This window comes from Gorilla gorilla, chromosome 18 (genome assembly GCF_029281585.2).
Source record: "Gorilla gorilla gorilla isolate KB3781 chromosome 18, NHGRI_mGorGor1-v2.1_pri, whole genome shotgun sequence".
Classification (NCBI taxonomy): Eukaryota; Metazoa; Chordata; class Mammalia; order Primates; family Hominidae; genus Gorilla; species Gorilla gorilla.
In genome coordinates this window covers 104,198,729-104,218,729 of record NC_073242.2, presented here as the reverse complement: position 1 = coordinate 104,218,729, position 20,001 = coordinate 104,198,729, and the positions used below count along the sequence as shown (strand labels likewise).

Here is a 20,001-nt window from a genome sequence, read left to right as displayed (position 1 = left end):
ATTCTCTTGCCTCAGCCTCCCAAGTAGCTGGGATTACAGGCACACACCACCATGCCCAGCTAATTTTTATATTTTTAGTAGAGACGGGGGCTTCCACCATGTTGGCCATGCTAGTCTCGAACTCTTGACCTCAAGTGATCTGCCCGCCTTAGCTTCCCAAAGTGCTGGGACTGCAGGTGTGAGCCACCGTGCCTGGCCTCCTTAAGTTCCTTTTGAATTTTAGTGCCATGTGTACACCTATCTCCCATCCAAAAAGTAAACAAAATAGAATTTACATTTTTCTGCAGAATTATAATTTTTTCACCATTCATTCTGGGAAGAACCACGTGAGGCCAAAACCAAGGACCCTACCCTTCTTCACTTGGTACCACCTTCCCACTTGACAAGTTACAAGTCCCATGGGGGTAACCACAAGGTCCCCTCAGCCTGGCCATTGTACACAGCCCCAGGGTACTGGCAACGCATGACCTACACTCCAAGGCAACTGGACAACTTGGTCTTTGGTAAGATCACTTATGATAACAAAGTGAGTCAGCTTCGCTTCAGACAAGCCATGTGGCAGTGATACAAAGACACGCTATTTTGACAAATATTATTTTTGAGACAGTCACTCTGTTACACAGACTGGGGTACAGTGGTTTGATCGTGGCTCACTGCAGCCTTGACCTCCAGGGATCAAGTGATCCTCCCACCTCAGCCTCCTGAGTACCTGGGAATACAAGTGCTCGCCACCATGCCTGGCTAATTTTCAAAATTTTTTTGTAGATACAAGGTCTCATTATGCCGCACAGGCTGGTCTCAAACTCCTGAGCTCAAGTTATCCTTCTGCTGGGATTACAGGCTGAGCCACTGTGCCCGAACTTTTTGCAGAATTAAAACATACACATTCATTTTCCTTTCTCTATTCTTAATCTCTGTAGTTATTTTTAGGGAGAAAATTCTTGTTGACTTCAATCTCTATGTAGTATGAGTTGTGTTATAACAATAAATTATATATTATATTACATATAATATCATATATAAGTTATAGCTCTTTTGTTCCCCTCTTACTCTTCTAAGTGTGCTGCTTAAAGGAAGAGCTGTGTTTACCTTTTCCTATTGCTCACTGTATATCTAGCAATATCTTACAGCATGGCATACAATACGTACGTATTTAAAACTGCATTGCCTCCTCAAAATTGTTTTTAAGAAATTCCACTCCATTTATCAACATAAGATTCAGAAATTGTTACATTCTAGAAGGGACCTAAGGGATCTAGTCCAGGGATTTTCCAGCTGTGTTCTCCTGAGCCTTAAGGTCCCTGGGAGGACTCTGAGAAGGAAGGGTTAGGTAAGCAGTTGGGGCTTCTAACTCCCTAGCAGATCAGCTCTGTTTTGTATAACAGGGTTTTGAGTAAAGTTTTTATTTGTAAAAAGTTTCATTGAATGATAAAGGGGATATCACCACCGACCCCACAGAAATACAAACTACCATCAAAGAATACTATAAACATCTCTACGCAAATAAACTAGAAAATCTAGAAGAAATGGATAAATTCCTCGACACATACACCCTCCCAAGACTAAACCAGGAAGAAGCTGAATCTCTGAATAGACCAATAACAGGCTCTGAAATTGTGGCAATAATTAAGAGCTTACCAACCAAAAAAAGTCCAGGACCAGATGGATTCACAGCCGAATTCTACCAGAGGTAAAAGGAGGAGCTGGTACCATTCCTTCTGAAACTATTCCAATCAATAGAAAAAGAGGAAATCCTTCCTAACTCATTTTATGAGGCCAGCATTATTCTGATACCAAAGCCTGGCAGAGACACAACAAAAAAAGAGAATTTTAGACCAATATCCGTGATGAACATCGATGCAAAAATCCTCAATAAAACACTGGCAAACCGAATCCAGCAGCACACGAAAAAGCTTATCCACCATCATCAAGTGGGCTTCATCCCTGGGATGCAAGGCTGGTTCAACATATGCAAATCAACAAATGTAATCCAGCATATAAACAGAACCAACAACAAAAAGCATACGATTATATCAATAGATGCAGAAAGGCCTTTGACAAAATTCAACAACCCTTCATGCTAAAAACTCTCAATAAATTGGGTATTGATGGACCGTATCTCAAAATAATAAGAGCTATTTATGACAAACCCACAGCCAATATCATACTGAATGGGCAAAAACTGGAAGCATTCCCTTTGAAAACTGGCACAAGACAGGGATGCCCTCTCTCACCACTCCTATTCAACACAGTGTTGGAAGTTCTGGCCAGGGCAATGAGGCAGGAGAAGGAAATAAAGGGTATTCAATTAGGAAAAGAGGAAGTCAAATTGTTCGTTTGCAGATGACATGATTGTATATCTAGAAAACCCCATCGTCTCAGCCCAAAATCTCCTTAAACTGATAGGCAACTTCAGCAAAGTCTCAGGATACAGAATCAATGTACAAAAATCACAAGCATTCTTATACACCAATAACAGACAAACGGAGAGCCAAATCATGAGTGAACTCCCATTCACAATTGCTTCAAAGAGAATAAAATACCTAGGAATCCAGCTTACAAGGGATGTGAAGGGCCTCTTCAAGGAAAACTACAAACCACTGCTCAATGAAATAAAAGAGGATACAAACAAATGGAAGAACTTTCCATGCTCATGGGTAGGAAGAATTAATATTGTGAAAACGGCCACACTGCCCAAGGTAATTTATAGATTCAATGCCATCCCCAATATAGATTCAATGCCATCCCCATCAAGCTACCAACGACTTTCTTCACAGAATTGGAAAAAACTACTTTAAAGTTCATATGGAACCAAAAAAGAGCCCGCATTGCCAAGTCACTCCTAAGCCAGAAAAACAAAGCTGGAGGCATCATGCTACCTGGCTTCAAACTATACTACAAGGCTACAGTAACCAAAACAGCATGGTACCGGTACCAATACAGAGATATAGACCAATGGAACAGAATAGAGCCCTCAGAAACAATGCCGCATATTACAACTATCTGATCTTTGACAAACCTGACAAAAACAAGAAATGGGGAAAGGATTCCCTATTTAATAAATGGTGCTGGGAAAACTGGCTAGCCATATGTAGAAAGCTGAAACTGGATCCCTTCCTTACATCTTATACAAAAATTAATTCAAGATGGATTAAAGACTTAAACATTAGACCTAAAACCATAAAAACCCTAGAAGAAAACTTAGGCCTTACCATTCAGGACACAGGCATGGGCAAGGACTTCATGTCTAAAACACCAAAAGCAATGGCAACAAAAGCCAAAATTGACAAATGGGATCTCATTAAACTAAAGAGCTTCTGCACAGCAAAAGAAACCACCATCAGAGTGAACAGGCAACCTACAGAATGGGAGAAAATTTTTGCAATCTACTCACCTGACAAAGGGCTAATATCCAGAATCTACAAAGAACTCAAACACATTTACAAGAAAAAAAACAAACAACCCCATCAAAAAGTGGGCGAAGGATATGAACAGACACTTCTCAAAAGAAGACATTTATGCAGCCAAAAGACACATGAAAAAATGCTCATCATTACTGGCCATCAGAGAATGCAAATCAAAACCACAATGAGATACCATCTCACACCAGTTAGAATGGCAATCATTAAAAGGTCAGGAAACAACAGGTACTGGAGAGGATGTGGAGAAATAGGAACACTTTTACACTGTTGGCGGGACTCTAAACTAGTTCAACCATTGTGGAAGTCAGTGTGGCGATTCCTCAGGGATCTAGAACTAGAAATACCATTTGATCCAGCCATCCCATTACTGGGTATATACCCAAAGGATTATAAATCATGCCGCTATAAAGACACAAGCACACGTATGTTTATTGTGGCACTATTCACAATAGCAAAGACTTGGAACCAACCCAAATGTCCATCAATGATAGACTGGATTAAGAAAATGTGGCACATATACACCATGGAATACTATGCAGCCACAAAAAATGGTGAGTTCATGTCCTCTGTAGGGACATGGATGAAGCTTGAAACCATCATTCTCAGCAAACTGTCTCAAGGACAAAACAACAAACACCGCATGTTCTTACTCATAGGTGGGAATTGAACAATGAGACTAAATGGACACAGGAAGGGGAACATCATACACTGTTGCTTGTTGTGGGATGGGGGGAGGGAGGAGGGATAGCATTAGGAGATATACCTAACGCTAAATGAAGAGTTAATGGGTGTGGCACACCAACATGGCACATGTATACATATGTAACAAACCTGCACGTTGTGCACACGTACCCTAAAACTTAAAAAGTATACTTTTAAAAAATTTTTTTTAAAAATTAAAAAAAAAAGTGTCATTGAAAAGAAGAAAAAAAATTCTTTTGAAGGCCAAGGCAGAAGAATCACTTGAGGCCAGGAGTTTCAGATCAGCTTGGGCAACATAGTGAGAAATAAATTAGCTGGGTGTGGTGGTGCGCCCCTGTAGTCCTAGCTACTTGGGAGGCAGAGGTAGGAGGATCACTTGAGCCTGGGAGTTTGAGGCTACAGTAAGCTATGATTGTGTCACTGCACTCCAGCCTGGAACAGAGTAAAACCCTGTCTCAAAAAAAAAAAAAAAAAAAAAAAAGTATAGCATAAAAACGTCTGATTCTGGTCTAACATTTTGGAGGTGAGGAAACTAAGATGCAGAGAGGTTAAGCGATTTGCCTATGGTCATGGAGCTGATAAATGACAATGAGGTGCCAAAACCTGGGGTCCCTGACTCTTGTTTCTGACCTCTATTATATCACACTGGCTCCCACAAGGGCTTACAAGGTAATCATTTAGCCACGACCAAATTTTTAGATAAAATAGACAAATTTTAAAACAAGTGTTTTCAATAAAATTCACCACTTTAACTATGAGAAGGCTCAGAAAGCACTCGAAAAAGGCCTCAGTGCTGACAGTGAGGAGAATGAGGAATATGATGGTCAAGAGAATTTATCTTCACCCCTGAGTCAGCTGGTGATGCTCCTGACGATCCTCACTGCTGTGACACTCCCATGTGTCCCCTACCACCTAGCCAAATGATAAGATAAACAGTTTGGCTTGATTCACACCTTCATGCTCCCAACGACCATCCTGTCTGAAACATCCTCATGACTTTTATCTATCTCTCGCCTAGCACCTATTCAGTTACAAGTCAATAATTCCAGGAAGCCTTTACAGATAAAGCCACTTTTGCTCTTTCCCATCCCCTCTAATGATACTGATGCCTTTTTTCCTAAACCAAAAAATCTAGATTTGTTGCTTAACGATGTTGGTTGTATTTATGGGGACAATGGGACAGAATGCTTGCAGTTGTTGCGGCTGCCATTTATCCTCATGATTCCTTACACCCTTTACTGTGAATTGTTTTATAGATGTGCTTTCCAGTATAAACGTGCTCTCCAATTAGATTACAAGCTTCTTGAAGGCAAGGATTCAGACTCCTACTAATTTTGACTTCTCTTTAGACCACGGGTCTAAAGTTAGCTCAATTCTCCAATTGTCACATTAACCTGAAAATCCCTTAGGAAGGCATGTCAGAGTGGATATCAACATACTGTTCTCTAAGTGCAACACAGCTATTTCTTTCAACAGAATTATAATGAATATTTCCGTTAAGAATAGATAAAATATGCCAGGTGTGGTGGCTCATGCCTGTAATCCCAGCACTTTGAGAGGTCAAGCCAGGAGGATCAGTTGAGTCCGGGAGTTTGAGATGAGCCTGGGCAACATGGCAAAACCTCGTCTCTACAAAAAAATACAAAAAAAGTAAGCTGGGCATGGTAGTGCATGCCTGTGCTCTCAGCTACTCAGGAGGCTGAGGCAAGAGGACTGCTTGAGCCCAGGAGGTCAAGGTTACAGTGAGACAAGATTGTGCCACTGCCTGGGTGACAGAGCAACAACTTGTCTCAAAAAAAAAAAAAAAAAAAAAAATAGACAAAATACAGCTTAGGCAATATGACAAAACCCCATATCTGCAAAAAATACAAAAATCAGCCAGGCGTGGTGGTGCATGCCTGTAGTCCCAACTACTTGGGAGGTTTAGGTGGGATGATCACTTGAGCCTGGGAGGTTGAGGCTCTGGTGGTGAGCCATGATCACACCACTGCACTCCAGCCTGGTCAACAGAGTGAGAACCTGTCTCGACAACAACAAATACACACACACACACACACATATCTAAATACATATATAATACATATATATACACACAAAATAGTTTAGAAGCCGCATTGTGTGAACATGCATTTATAAACACTAAAATCCCATGTAATGACAAGCTGCTTAAACTGAAAGGCAGGAGGGAAATGCAGATTCGCAATCCCCAGGTGAATCTCTGACTCTGGAGTGCACACGCAGTTTACGTAAATGTAAACTGGCTTATGTTTAAATTGTTCTTGCTGGCCGGGCGCAGTGGCTCACGCCTATAATCCCAGCACGTTGGGAGGCCGAGGTGGACGGATCACCTGAGGCCCAGGAGTTCGAGACCAGCTTGGCCAACATGGCAAAATCCCGTCTCTACTAAAAATACAAAAATTAGCTGGGCATGGTCACGTATGCCTGTAGTCCTAGGTACTTGGAAGGCTGAGGCAGGAGAATCGCTTGAACCCAGAAGGTAGAGGCTGCAGTGAGCTGAAATTGCGACACTGCACTTCAGCCTTGGCGCCAGAGCAAGACTGTCTCAAAAAATTAAATAAAAATAAATAAATCGTTCTTGCTCTTCAGGGAGTAAGCCCAGGGGGGAGTGGGTGGGTAGGAAAAGCATCACTGATAGTTAAGTTTGGGTGAATAAATGTGAACAATGACTCCAATGCCATAGACCCTCACGTGTTTGTTGCATTAATTGGATAATTCAAAATATAAAGTATTATCCAGTTTCAGGATAATATTAAGATCTAAACCAATGAATGCTCTATGAAAAGTTGTAGATTAACTGATCCCTTAAAACTAAAAACAGCGTCTTCATAAGCTTCTACTGAGGGCAGCTACCACTTCCTTCATCACATTTCTTATCCTCAATAGCTGTGGGCAATGTCAAAATAGCTGTATGATCAACATTAATAAACAACACCAGGGCAACAGCCAGACACAAACCTAAATGAAGAATTAAATTGTATAAAGATGTATAAAGATGTCTATTAGTTAGTACATAGGAAACTGATAATGTTGGCAGAAAAAAAAAACAGGCCAGGCGCAGTGGCTCACACCTGTAATCCCAGCACTTTGGGAGGCCAAGGTTGGCGGATCACCTGAGGCCAGGTGCTTGAGACCAGCCTGGCCAACATAGCAAAACCCCGTCTCTACTAAAAATACAGAAATTAGCCAGGCGTGGTGGGGGGTGCCTGTAATCCCAGCTATTCAGGAGACTGAGGCAGGAGAACTGCTTGAACCTGGGAGGCGGAGGCTGCAGTGAGCAGAGATGGTACCACTGCACTCCAGCCTAGGCGACAGCAAAATTCCATCTCAAAAAACAAAAACAAAAAACAAAGGAAAAACAGTATTCTATGTCAAGTTCCTGGGAAGAATGTCAAATAATTTCTGAATCCCTTAGCACTGAGTGCAGGGTCAGACACAGAGTAAGTATTCAATCAGATTTATGATCCTTATAATTACTAATACTTACTGGGTTGCTTACTATATTCCAGGCATTGTGCTAATAATTAACGCCTCTACACACATTACTTCCTCACAAGCCCCAAATCATAGTACATTTTAGAGCCAGAACTTAAAACTAAGTAAAATTCTAGGACCAGTGCTCTTAACCACTGGGCAATACTGCTTCTCAATTTTATCAAGTAAGTAAATGAAGCAACTCAACACTTTAAAAAAGCTTGTACTCAAAAATCATATTTAGAACTAAGGTTTAATTTTAAAGATTATCCTTGCTTGATTAATGTTTTCACCTGGGAAGAAAGTGACTCTTTACAGGGAAAATTTCTACTTTACAGCAGTCTCAACTAGATGGCCGTAAACTCATCATCCAGATCAGGGCATTTTTTTTTTTTTTTCCTTTTTCCACCAACTCTTAAACCCAAGCATTTTTAAGGGTGAAAGCATGGCCAGGCATGGTGGCTCACACCTGTAAAACCAGCACTTTGGGAGGCCAAAGCGGGGCAGATCACCCGACGTCAAGAGTCTGAGACCAGCCTGGCCAACATGGTGAAACCCCGTCTCTACTAAAAATACAAATATTAGCTGGGCGTGGCGGTGTGCGCCTGTAGTCCCAGCTACTCAGGAGGCTGAGGCACAAGAATCACCTGAACCTGGGAGGTGGAGAATGCAGTTAGCCAAGAATGCGCCACTGCACTCTAGCCTGGGCAGCAGAACAAGACTCTGTCTCAAACAAAAATCCCAAAACCAAAAAAAGTGCAACAAAGCATTTACAGAGTGGGTATATCTACGTGCACATTTTCTGATAGATACTAATTGCTGAGAATTTAGACACAGTTTTACCTCTCTACAAATTCATAAATTATATTTCAAGTACAGTTAATTCTGTTGTATAAATGAAGTGGGTTCAATATTTTTGCTACAATTTTATCTAACACAGTTGCATGATAGGTATGATTTAATTCTCCTTTCCTAAGAAGAACCATTCAAAAAACAACAACAACAACAACAAAAAAAAAAAAACAAGAAAACCAGGCCCACTCGGGGTCACTGGTGAATTCTACCAGACATTTAGGGAAGAAGTAACAGGTCCTCTATACAAACTGTTCCAGAAACTAAGGGAGAGAATACTGCCCCCCATTCCGTGAGCCAGCATTACTCTGATACCAAAGCCAGACCGAGAAAAGCCGCTGGCCGGGCGCGGTGGCTCACGCCTGCAATCCCAGCACTTTGGGAGGCCGAGGTGGGAGGATCACGTGAGCCCCAGAGTTTGAGACCAGCCCGGGCAACATGGCAAGACTCCGTCTCTAAAAAACCAAAAAATTAGCTGGGCATGGAGGCACAGTCCTGTAGTCCCAGGTGCTCAGGGGGCCGAGGGTGGAGGACCGCTTGAGCCCAGGAGGTTGAGGCTGCAGTGAGCTGAGATCACGCCACTGCCCTCTAGCCTGGGTGACAGAGCAAGACCCTGTCTCAAAAAAAAAAAAAAAAAAAAAAAACTACAGATAATCTCTGCAAAGAGAATCCAGTAATATGTGAGTATAACATACGACTCGGCAAGATCTATCCTGGGAACACGAGGCTGGCTGAAAATGACTCGGTGTAACTCGCTGTGTGGACACACAGAGGAACCACGGAGCGAAAGCATCTGAGAAATTCGGCCCCCACTGTGAGAAAGCCTCCGCAGACCAGGAACAGGGAGAACATCCTCGCCAATGAGCGTGCTTACCGCTGTGTGAGGGGAGACGTCCCCCAGGACTGGGAACGAGGACGGCACACAAACCAGCAGGACTCACTCAAGGCTGGCCGTGGTCTGCCCTGACATCCACCACAACACCCTGCGGGTTCCAGGCTGTGCAGCGGGCAAGAGAAAGGAAGTAACATACACAGAGAGGTGAAAAGGAAGTAACGTACACAGAGGGGTGAAAAGGAAGACGACAAACGGACCCACTGACAGACATGGGCTGTCCACGCAGAAAACCCCAAAGAGCCGACAGAGAGCTTTGAGATCTAGTAAGTGTGTTTCATAAAGATGCAAAACACAAGGTCAATAAATTCTATATGCTACCAACGAACAACTGGAAACGGGAACCTTAAAAGCACCGTTGACAACAGGAAACCATCAGGAAACACCCAGAAGTCTCACAACATTCACATCAAGCGTACACGGAAAGCTACAAAAATCCTGCCGAGAGACACGGATGGCGCCTGTGGACTGGGCCTCCCGCGGCTATGAAGACGGCAGCTGGGCCCACAGGGATCCATTCACTCAGTGAGATCTCACTCAAAAGTTCAGATTTTTTGTTTTTGTTTTGGAAATGGAGTTTCGCTCTCGTTGCCCAGGCTGGAGTGCAGTGGCGCGATCTTGGCTCACTGCAACCTCCACCTCCCCAGTAGCTGGGATTACAGGCGTGTGCCACCATCCCTGGCTTTTTTTTTTTTTTTTTTTTTTTTTGAGACAGAGTCTCGTTCTGTCGCCCAGGGTGGAGTACGGTGGCGCGATCTCAGCTCACCGCAAGCTCCGCCTTCCGGGTTCACGTCATTCTCCTGCCTCAGCCTCCCAAGTAGCTGGGACTACAGGTGCCTGTCATCACGCACAGCTAATTTTTTGTATTTTTAGTAGAGACGGGGTTTCACCGTGTTAGCCAGGATGGTCTCGATCTCCTGACCTCGTGATCCACCCGCCTTGGCCTCCCAAAGTGCTGGGATGACAGGCGTGAGCCACCGCGCCCAGCCAGAAGGAGCTTATTCTTATGTGTTTTCATACAAAGGCAAAGAAACCAGAATAGCCAACGTAGCGCGGGACAGAAGCAGTGAGAAGCTCAGCACAGGATGGCAAAAGTGACCACATCGCTCCAGCGTGCACCACGGGAGGCTGGTGGGGGCCACGGTCCACGTGGTCACGGGACCAGCGCTCACCACCACGTCACAGTCCAACACACGTTCCCACAGGATGGCCGAGCAAGGACGGGCTGAGTCTAAGATTCACACACAGGCAGCCCAACACCAGAATGGCCCCGACAGTTCCCCACGGCGCCCAAGTCGGAGGCTTCTCACCGCAGCCAGCTCTGCCGCGGGAACGGACAGACGCGTGCAGCAGTGGGACGGAGGAAGGTTCCGGAACAGAGCCCGCACACGGCACAGTCACGACGCCGAGGCAACGCTGCGGCCTGCAAAGCTGGTGTTGGGACAGTCGGACACCCGGACACCCACATACCACAAGGGGAACCTCAATCCGAGCTTCACACCCCACAGGGAAGGTTACTCAAGCGGACCCCAGACCAAAACGCAAAACATCGCAGAGGAAAATCTTTGTGGCTTCGGATTCAGGAATGAATTCTTAGATATGACACCAAAAACACCGCTGAAAAATAACCAGTCAGTGTCTCCTCCTCCAAATTCAGAACATCTCTGAGACACCACGTGAAGAGGGGGTGAAAACCTACATCACAAACTAGGAAAAAGGTGAACACTTCGCAAATAAAGGGTTTGTATCCTGAAGACACGAAGAACCCTCACACTCCGTGAGAAAGCAACCAGCCCATGGCCTCTCGGGGCCTCCGAGGCTGGAAGGCCGAAGTGGGGGCTGGAATGGCCACGGGCCCTGCAGCCTGCCCAGCAGGTGCCAGCCGTGGGATAAGGACAGACGTCGTTGGCGAAACACGTCTTGACTCGGCCTCCCCGTGCTGGGCCTGATGTGTGAAGCCTCGCGCCCAGGATCACAGAACCCCACGCGGGGGACAACGGGCGGGGGACTCCCGGGTCCCGCCACTGAGCTGCGGTAAACGGGGTGCCGCAGGGAGACTGCACCGAGGCCCGGCCCCGTCGTCGGCTGTCCTTACCTCACCGGCCCCGTGTCAGGTCTCACCCCCACCGCCGTGTCCGCGCACCCCACCTGACTGGCCCCACATCCCCCGGCTGCACACACACCCATCCCCCCACTCACCCGTTCCCCCACTCACCCGTCCTCCCAGGGCTCTCCCGCGGTCTCCTCGGCCACCAGGATGTCGTACTCCTCGGCCGCATACTTCTCCCAGTCCGAGAGCTCGGGGCCGCCGCTGTCACCGTCCTGGAGGAAGCACACGGGTTACGCACATGGCGTGGCACGGCCCAGCGCGCGTGCCCGCTGCACTCACCCTGCGCAGGGAGATCTGCTGTTTCTGCTCGTGGTCGAGGTACTTCTCGATGTTGAAGAAGGTGTCGAAGACGACGTTGGCCAGCTCGCAGCGCTTCAGGTCCTGCAGCGTGATCTTCCCTGCGAGGAGGGGAGTGCGTCCAAGGCGCGTGAGCCCGGCCTCACCTTCGGGGCCTGAGTGTGGGGTGCGTGCATCCTGTCACACGTGCTTAAGGACGCGGCACGAAGCTCCAGGCTCTCACGCCACGTGTTTGACGTGAAAGGCGGACACACGAGTGTCCTGGTTCTGGGTGGGGACTGAGGCGTGGGAGGCCGTGACGCGGAGGCGGCTAGGGGCCACTGATGCCCCAAGGACGCGTGGACTGGGACGTGGCGCAGGGAGGCGTGGCCAGCAGGGGCGCCCCTGGATCTGAAATTACAGAGAACGGAGCTCCCCGTGCAGGCAGAGGCCAGAGTGTGTCCCGGGGACACTGAGCAGCAGGAGGAGCCCCACGGCCAGGGAGGGGCAGGGCTGCAGGGCGGTGCCCGGGCCTCAGAGCCATCTCCAAAGTGAAAGTCCCAGAGCTGAATTCTGAGATGCAGAAGAAAGCCAGGCGGCATGGACGGTGGGGCTCCCCTTTGCCTTAGAGGGCACGGGGGTGGGTGGGAGGAGCTGGGTCGATGGTGCGGAGGGAACAGGGCTGAGAAGAGAAGCGGGGTGGGGGTGAGAGGGGAGGAGCCGGGGTGGGGGTGAGAGGGGAGGAGCCGGGGGGGGTGAGAGGGGAGGAGGCGGAGGAGGCAGGGGGTGAGAGGGGAGGAGCCGGGGGGGGGTGAGAGGGGAGGAGCCGGGGGGGTGAGAGGGGAGGAGGCAGGGGGGGTGGGGGTGAGAGAGGAGGAGACGGGGGGTGGGGGTGAGAGGGGAGGAGACGGGGTTGGTGGGGGTGAGAGGGGAGGAGACGGGGTTGGTGGGGGTGAGAGGGGAGGAGACGGGGTTGGTGGGGGTGAGAGGGGAGGAGATGGGGGGTGGGGGTGAGAGGGGAGGAGACGGGGGGTGGGGGTGATAGGGGAGGAGACGGGGGGGGTGGGGGTGAGAGGGGAGGAGACGGGGGGGGGTGAGAGCGGAGGACCGCCTTGTGCGACAACAGCACGAACGTGGTAACTGCTCCCTCAGCCCAGTGCTGACATCCCCAGTGAGCTCCGGCCCTAGGTTCTCCAGGTCACCCTCGGGGGGTGTTGACGCCCCGAATAGGAGGTTCTTGCGGCCCTTTCCCAGTGTCCCCTCGCAGCAGGGACAGCGCCTCACAGGGACGTCCCTTCACCCTGGGCTGTCCTCCCTCCCGTCCGTCCCTCACCCTGGGCCGTCCTCCCTCCTGTCCGTCCCCTCTCCCTGGGCCATCCTCCCTCCCGTCCGTCCCCTCACCCTGGGCCGTCCTCCCTCCCGTCCGTCCCTTCACCCTGGGCCGTCCTCTCGCCCGTCTGTCCCTTCACCCTGGGCTGTCCTCTCGCCCGTCCGTCCCTTCACCCTGGGCCGTCCTCTCGCCCGTCCGTCCCCTCACCCTGGGCCGTGCCCTCACGGGGCATCACCTTCAGTCCTCGGCTTGACCAGGTCCAGCATCTGGCAGAGGCAGTCCTGGAAGGGCAGGGCCTCGATGGCCATGCTGTCCAGCCTTCGGCACTGCTCCTCGTAGAAGTACTCAAGCTCGAACATGGACAGGGCGCCGTCCCCGTCCAGGTCCATGCAGCGGAACCAGTACTCGATGCTGCGGCACAGCGAACTCTGTCAGCCCCTGCCCTGGGCCCTCCCAGCCCGTGACCTGCAGCCCCTGGGGCAGCCCCCCACCGGGCGCGCACACGTTCCCCCTGTGCCTTGCAGCCCCCACCGGGCACGCACGCGTCCCCGTCCCCTGCAGCCCCCACAGGGCGCACACGCGTCCCTGTCCCCTGCAGCCCCCACCGGGCGTGCACGCGTCCCCCTGTGCCGTGCAGCCCCCAGCAGGCGTGCAGGCATCCGCCTGGGGACACATGTCACATGGGCGGCTCCCGGCCCCTCCACCGGGACAAACGCACGCCGCAGCAGGAACCCACCTGGTCGGTGTTTTTTTGTCTTCCTCAGAGATCAAAAACCAGACAAAGACGGCATAGCTGATCTTCCCTTCCTTCTGCACTTTTCTGCCTCTAGATCCAAAGCCAGGATGGAGAGACGATGATGCATGTCAGGGAGAGCTTCACAGAAACGGAGCCCCTGCCCACGCGCCTTGGTGAGGGGAGCCCCCCGGGCCCGGCCGTCCTCCTGCCCCTCCTCCTGCCCCTCCAGGGAGGAGGTGGAGGCCCCATGGCCAGAGGGTTTCCCCCAGATCCAGGTGGGGTCAGGAGTGCACCTTCGTTACTGCTCACTCAGGCCCAGCGCCCGACAAGAACCCCCGACCTGGGGCCTGGGCCACCCCCTTCCTCAGACCTCACGTGACAGAGTCTTGTGCCACCCCCCCACTAGGGTTTCACGTGACAGAGACACGTGCCCCCCTCCTCAGGGCCTGGGGTGACAGCCACTCGCTGTGGGGACACGAAAAGCTCATGTCAGGCAACGATGAGGAGAGGGACCCGGGTCCTCACAGGGGCAATGGCTGCCGTCAGGCGCCTGAGCCGTACGTACTGTGTGACTGCTCCTGAGAAGATCCTGTCGATCATCTTGGTAGAAATGGCTGGAAAGGAATGGGGTTGATGGGCAGCCCGCACCGTGCCTCGGCCCCAACGTCACCACCCCCCAGAGCCGAGACTGGATGCGGTGGGGACCGAAAAGCTGAGAGGAGGCCTGGGTCTGGGAGAGCCCCGGGGCCCCGATGCCCCTGCACGGCCCCTCCTGGGTGCCCGCCACGCTTTCCCGTCAAGCAGAGCCAAGTCCAGTGTGAAATCCACAGAGCGCAAAGCTGACCGCGGCTCCAAGACCGACTTGTAAAGAGCAGAATATTCAGGCCTCAAAGGTTCAGCTTTCAGACGGAGAGAGAGACCTGGAGTGTGATCATGGAAACAAACACGTTTCAACCAAAGCTTCACTAACGAGAGGCGGGAGTGAAACCTCACTAACAGGAGGCGGGAGGGAAACCTCAGCAACAGGAGGCGACAGTGAGACCTCAGCAACAGGAGGCCGGAGTGAAACCTCAGCAACAGGAGGCGGGAGTGCTACCTCAGCAACAGGAGGCGGGAGGGAGACCTCAGCAACAGGAGGCGGGAGTGCTACCTCAGCAACAGGAGGCGGGAGGGAGACCTCACCAACAGGAGACGGGAGGGAGACCTCACCAACGAGAGGCGGGAGTGAAACCTCACCAACGAGAGGCGGGAGGGAGACCTCACTAACGAGAGGCGGGAGTGAAACCTCACCAACAGGAGGCGGGAGTGAAACCTCACCAACAGGAGGCGGGAGGGAGACCTCACTAACGAGAGGCGGGAGTGAAAGCACCGTCGCCGTCAGCTCGGGCCGCCACGAGAAGGTCCCGCAGCCTGGGCGGCCATCCCTGCGGTCACCGGTGTCCCTGGGACGCACGAGCCAAGGTGCCCCCCTCTTCAGGCCGCAGTGCGGGAGAAACAGCGCAGCCCGGCCGCACACGGCATCCTGCCCTGGGACCGAGAGTGAGCTCCAGAGGAACGCGGAAAGCTGGGGCCGCGCCGGGGGTTCACAGGGACAGTGAGCGCCTGGTTCTGGGCCGATTCCCAGCTGTGCAGGTGCTGGCTCAGGCCACACGGGCCGGCGCTGTGGAGCTGTGCTCTCATCGTGGCTAGGTAGGGGCCCAGGGCGCAGGTGGCTCCCTGAACTGAGCGCAGGACAAATCCAGGGAATGCTACGTCTGCTCAGGTGCATGTCCGACGCAGGGATCTACTGCAGCCACGTGACCCACGACCAGCCCCGGGAGACGCAGACGGGTGCAGCTCACATTCGGGGAACCAGGCATATATGAGTCGACCACACACAACAGATGCCACCGTAATTCGGAAACAGTCTTGGTCATATGCTTTTTTTGAGGTAAAAAGCACACTTAGGCCGGGCGCGGTGGCTCACGCCTGTAATCCCAGCACTTTGGGAGACCGAGGCGGGCGGATCACGAGATCAGGAGATCGAGACCATCCTGGCTAACACGGTGAAACCCCGTCTCTACTAAAAATACAAAAAATTAGCCGGGCGTGGTAGTGGGCGCCTGTAGTCCCAGCTACTCGGGAGGCTGAGGCAGGAGAATGGCGTGAACCCGGGAGGTGGAGCTTGCAGTGAGCCGAGATCGCGCCACTGCACTCCAGCCTGGGCGACAAAGCAAGACTCCGTCTCAAAAAAAAAAAAAAAAAAAAAAAAAAAAGCACACTTAAAGGAATCCTTTAGAAAACTCCAGCCCCACAGGCCACAGGCCGCTTTGAGTTCCTGCAAGTGTGGATGACTCTTAGAAGGGCCGGGAGGTGGCTGCTGTGAGGACACCTGGGCGGCACCAGCTCCCGCGGCGGTATTTGAACGACCTCTAAGCCTGGGACTCCACCTAGTCCGGGATTGGATGGAAACTGCTCCAGGCGTTGGGGGCTGCAACCTGGAGCTCCTGAGGGAAGGCGTGTGGTCTGCCCGCCCTTGCTCGGGTGTTAACAAGGAAGCCCCACAGCGCTGCTGGCCCTCGGGCCAGGAGCTTCAGGACCAACGGCCACACTGACCCTGTAGACGCCCGCAGGCAGAGGCCGCAGGCAGAGGCCTCGGGCAGAGGCGCACGCGGGGACCCAGACACGGGCCAGCGACTGGGGAAGGAGAGGCAGCTGCAGACACAGAGCGGCGAGTGGGGAAGGAGAGGCAGCTGCAGACACACAGCGGGGAGTGCGGAAGGAGAGGCAGCTGCAGACCCGCAGGCCCTGAGAGAAGGGTGTGCTCGGTGTCCCCGCGGCCCGCCCGCCCCTGTGCCCCCGCGCACCGTGGTCATTGTGCCGCGCCAGGTCGTCCGCATCGATGAGCAGGTCGTGGTCCGTGTCCAGCTCCCAGAACTTGCAGTAGATGACATAGAAATGCTCGTACGAGAAGAATTCGGTCAGCTGGTTGATGTCCGCCTCCTCCTCCAGCAGCGCCACATTCTGCCAAAGGACCCAGGCGGCCTGAGCGCGGGGCCTCTGCGGGGACGCCCCAAGTCCGCCCGGCTGCGGGCGGGGCAGGGAAGGCTGGGCGGGGCGGGGCCGCTCCGTGGGTCGGGGGGACTGGGCAGTTGGGGCCGGGGGCGCTCCGAGTGGGGGCAACTCTGCGGTGGGGGGAGTTCCAGCATGGGGGTGGCTCCCTAGGCGGGCGTGGGGGTGGGGGTCAGCTCTGGGGGAGTCAGGGCTCGGCTCCCCCTCAGGGTGGTGCCCAGTACGGCCCCACCCGCCTCCTAGATCAACCGTGGACCCCCAACCGCAGGCGGCGCGGTTCCAGTGCTCACAGGCCTGGGGGTGGGCTGGGAGCGCGGTGGAGGTGGAGGTGGAGGTGGGGGTGGGGGTGGGAGTGGGGGGGAGGGGGAAGGAGGGGGGGTGGAAGAGGGGGGAGGGAAGGGACTGGAGGTAGGAGAGGTAGGGACAAGGCAGGTGGCAGGTGGCAGGGGGCAGGGGGCAGGGGGCAGGGGGCCGCTCCGCACCTGCAGGAAGGAGCTCCTCCGCAGCTCGGCGCAGGTGATCCTGCCGGACCAGGACCGGTTCACGGCGTAGAAGATCCGCTGGATGACCTGCGGGGGCGCCGTCAGTGCGGTGGGTGCGCAGACCCCCAGGAGCCCCGCCCCACACGGAGACCGGGAGCCAGGAGAGGGGCGCGGCCTTGGTCTCAGCCGCACCGGGCCCGCCAGGGCACAGGCGGGGGCAGCGGGAAGGGCCCTGCGGGAGGCGCCACCCCAGGCCGCGGAAAGCGGGGAGGGTCTGGCCGGGGACGCCCCGGAGCTACACGGGTCCAGGACAGGTGGGAAAGGGGCGCGGCCACCCCGAAAACCAGAGTCCCCCCAACACCGGGCTCCTGGGCGGGCGGAGACCCTCCCAGGGCGCGGCCGCCTCCTCCGAAAGCTCAGGACCCCCGGGCCCCGCCCGCCCCGCTCCGCAGAAGCCCCGCGGCGGCCGCTGCAGAAACACCCGCGCCCCGCGCTGGAACCGATGGCCTCTCCGCTGGGGACCCACCGTGGTGATGTAGCGCGAGTGGAACTCGGACGCCTCCTTCAGGAACGACAGCCCCGGGTGCGTGTTCACCACGTCCTGCGGGTGGGAAGACACGAGGCGCGCGGTGTAGACGCCGGCCCTCCCGTGAGGTGTGCGGTGTGGACGCTGCAGACGCGGACCCTCCCGTGAGCGATGAGGTGTGCGGTGTAGACGCCGGCCCTCCCGTGAGGGATGAGGCATGTGGTGTAGACGCGGGCCCTCCCATGAGGTGTGCGGTATAAACGCGGGCCCTCCCGTGAGGGATGAGGCCTGTGGTGTAGACGCCGGCCCTCCCGTGAGGCATGCGGTGTAGACGCGGGCCCTCCCATGAGGTGTGCGGTGTAGACGCGGGCCCTCCCATGAGGGATGAGGCGTATGGTGTAGACGCCCGCCCTCCCGTGAGTGATGAGGCATGTGGTGTAGACGCGGGCCCTCCCATGAGGTGTGCGGTATAAACGCGGGCCCTCCCGTGAGGGATGAGGCCTGTGGTGTAGACGCCGGCCCTCCCGTGAGGCATGCGGTGTAGACGCGGGCCCTCCCATGAGGTGTGCGGTGTAGACACCGGCCCTCCCGTGACGGATGAGGCGTATGGTGTAGACGCGGGCCCTCCCGTGAGGCATGCGGTGTAGACGCGGGCCCTCCCGTGAGGGATAAGGCGTATGGTGTAGACGCCAGCCCTCCCATGAGTGATGAGGCATGTGGTGTAGACGCGGGCCCTCCCACGAGGTGTGCGGTGTAGACGCGGACCCTCCCGTGAGGGATGAGGCGTGTGGTCTAGACGCCGGCCCTCCCGTGAGGCATGCGGTGTAGACGCGGGCCCTCCCGTGAGGCATGCGGTGTAGACGCGGGCCCTCCCGTGAGGCGTGCGGTGTAGACGCCGGCCCTCCCGTGAGGCATGCGCTGTAGACGCGGGCCCTCCCATGAGGTGTGCGGTGTAGACGTGGGCCCTCCTGTAAAGGATAAGGCATATGGTGTAGACGCCAGCCCTCCCGTGAGGGATAAGGCCTGTGGTACAGACGCAGGCTCTCACCTGCAAGAAGGGGACAAAGTCCTCCTGCACCAGGTAGTTGCAGCTGGGGCTCATGAGCAGATGGACGAACTTGGCCGTGTCATCGTGGCAGTTCTGGAGGATTCTGGAAGGACAGGATGACTGGGCACCACCCTCACAGGGGGGTGGCTTTCGACCCCACAGACGCAGGGTGGGAACATGTGTGTGGTGTTCCACGTGGTGCGTGGCAGGTGGCCGCACACGACGGCCAGGCCTGTGCCCATATAAGGGTTTCTCCTCTCACTGCGGCAGCCTCAGGGGGCACCCGTCCTGGCACCACGGGGACCTGGGGACACCTCCGCCCTCCCGACACAGCCCCCTGCCCAGCCCAGGACTCACTTTCTCCACATGGTGACGAACTTGTGGACGGACACGGAGCCCGTGCGCTCCCCGCCGGCGCCATAGAAGAGTGGCCCCTTCCAGTAGAGGGGGCAGCTGCAGGCCTGGGGCAGAGAGGGCAGGAGTGGGCAGTCAGCGGGGCCTGGACGCCGGCGCTCCTGCTGCGTACCTCGCGCCTGACCGACGCTGCCCAGAGACCCTCTGCTGCAGAAAGACACAGCACGCTCAGCGAGGCCTGTCCGGGCGTCTGCAAACTCAACGTGGCTTTCGCTCCAGCCTTCAAACAGTCACGAGAGCTGAGCGTGGGAGTGCCGGGCACGCAGTCTCCCCTGACCACAGACCACGCGTGGGCACTGTAACCAGAGGCGGCTGCATCCCCAGCGTCTGGAAATCAAGCGGCACGTACTAAGAACCAGTAAGTATGGGAATAAATGGCCCCGTCAGCCAGGCAACGCGGTGAATCGGACGGCGACAGAAACATCTCATGGAATGTGTGGGACGCACCTACAGCAGCGACCCATGGCAGGTTCACAGCCTTAAATACACGCGTGAGGAAGGAAAGTTTAAAATCGATCGTCTACACTTCTACCCCAAAGGAACAAATACATGGCAGAGATGCAACGAAAAGTAAATAGTAACAGAAAATCAACAAAATCAAAACTCAATGATTTGAAAGATTTCTTAAAAATTAATTAACCCTGGCTAGACTCGGTGGCTCATGGCTG

At 53.7% G+C, this 20,001-nt stretch overlaps 1 protein-coding gene across 5 annotated transcripts in view; it reads right to left on the bottom strand.

Moving 5' to 3' along the window:
* Window positions 1–20,001, bottom strand: part of LOC115932828 (serine/threonine-protein phosphatase 2A regulatory subunit B'' subunit beta-like) — a 57,393-nt gene that overhangs the window by 378 nt on the left and 37,014 nt on the right. The window contains exons 3-13 of one of the 5 annotated variants that reach the window (XM_055366517.2): window positions 19,277–19,380; window positions 18,920–19,022; window positions 17,872–17,946; window positions 17,346–17,432; window positions 16,659–16,815; window positions 14,378–14,426; window positions 13,813–13,902; window positions 13,312–13,487; window positions 11,750–11,868; window positions 11,576–11,682; window positions 9,343–9,465 (exon numbers count right to left, since the gene is read on the bottom strand). In XM_055366517.2, the coding sequence (XP_055222492.1) occupies window positions 9,343–9,465; window positions 11,576–11,682; window positions 11,750–11,868; window positions 13,312–13,487; window positions 13,813–13,902; window positions 14,378–14,426; window positions 16,659–16,815; window positions 17,346–17,432; window positions 17,872–17,946; window positions 18,920–19,022; window positions 19,277–19,380 (1,190 nt within the window). Of the gene's footprint in view, window positions 1–1,748; window positions 1,801–9,342; window positions 9,466–11,575; window positions 11,683–11,749; window positions 11,869–13,311; window positions 13,488–13,812; window positions 13,903–14,377; window positions 14,733–16,658; window positions 16,816–17,345; window positions 17,433–17,871; window positions 18,840–18,919; window positions 19,023–19,276; window positions 19,381–20,001 lie in introns of those variants that run through there. The other 4 variants (XM_063699765.1, XM_055366519.2, XM_063699766.1 and 1 more) reach the window with 4 other exon arrangements.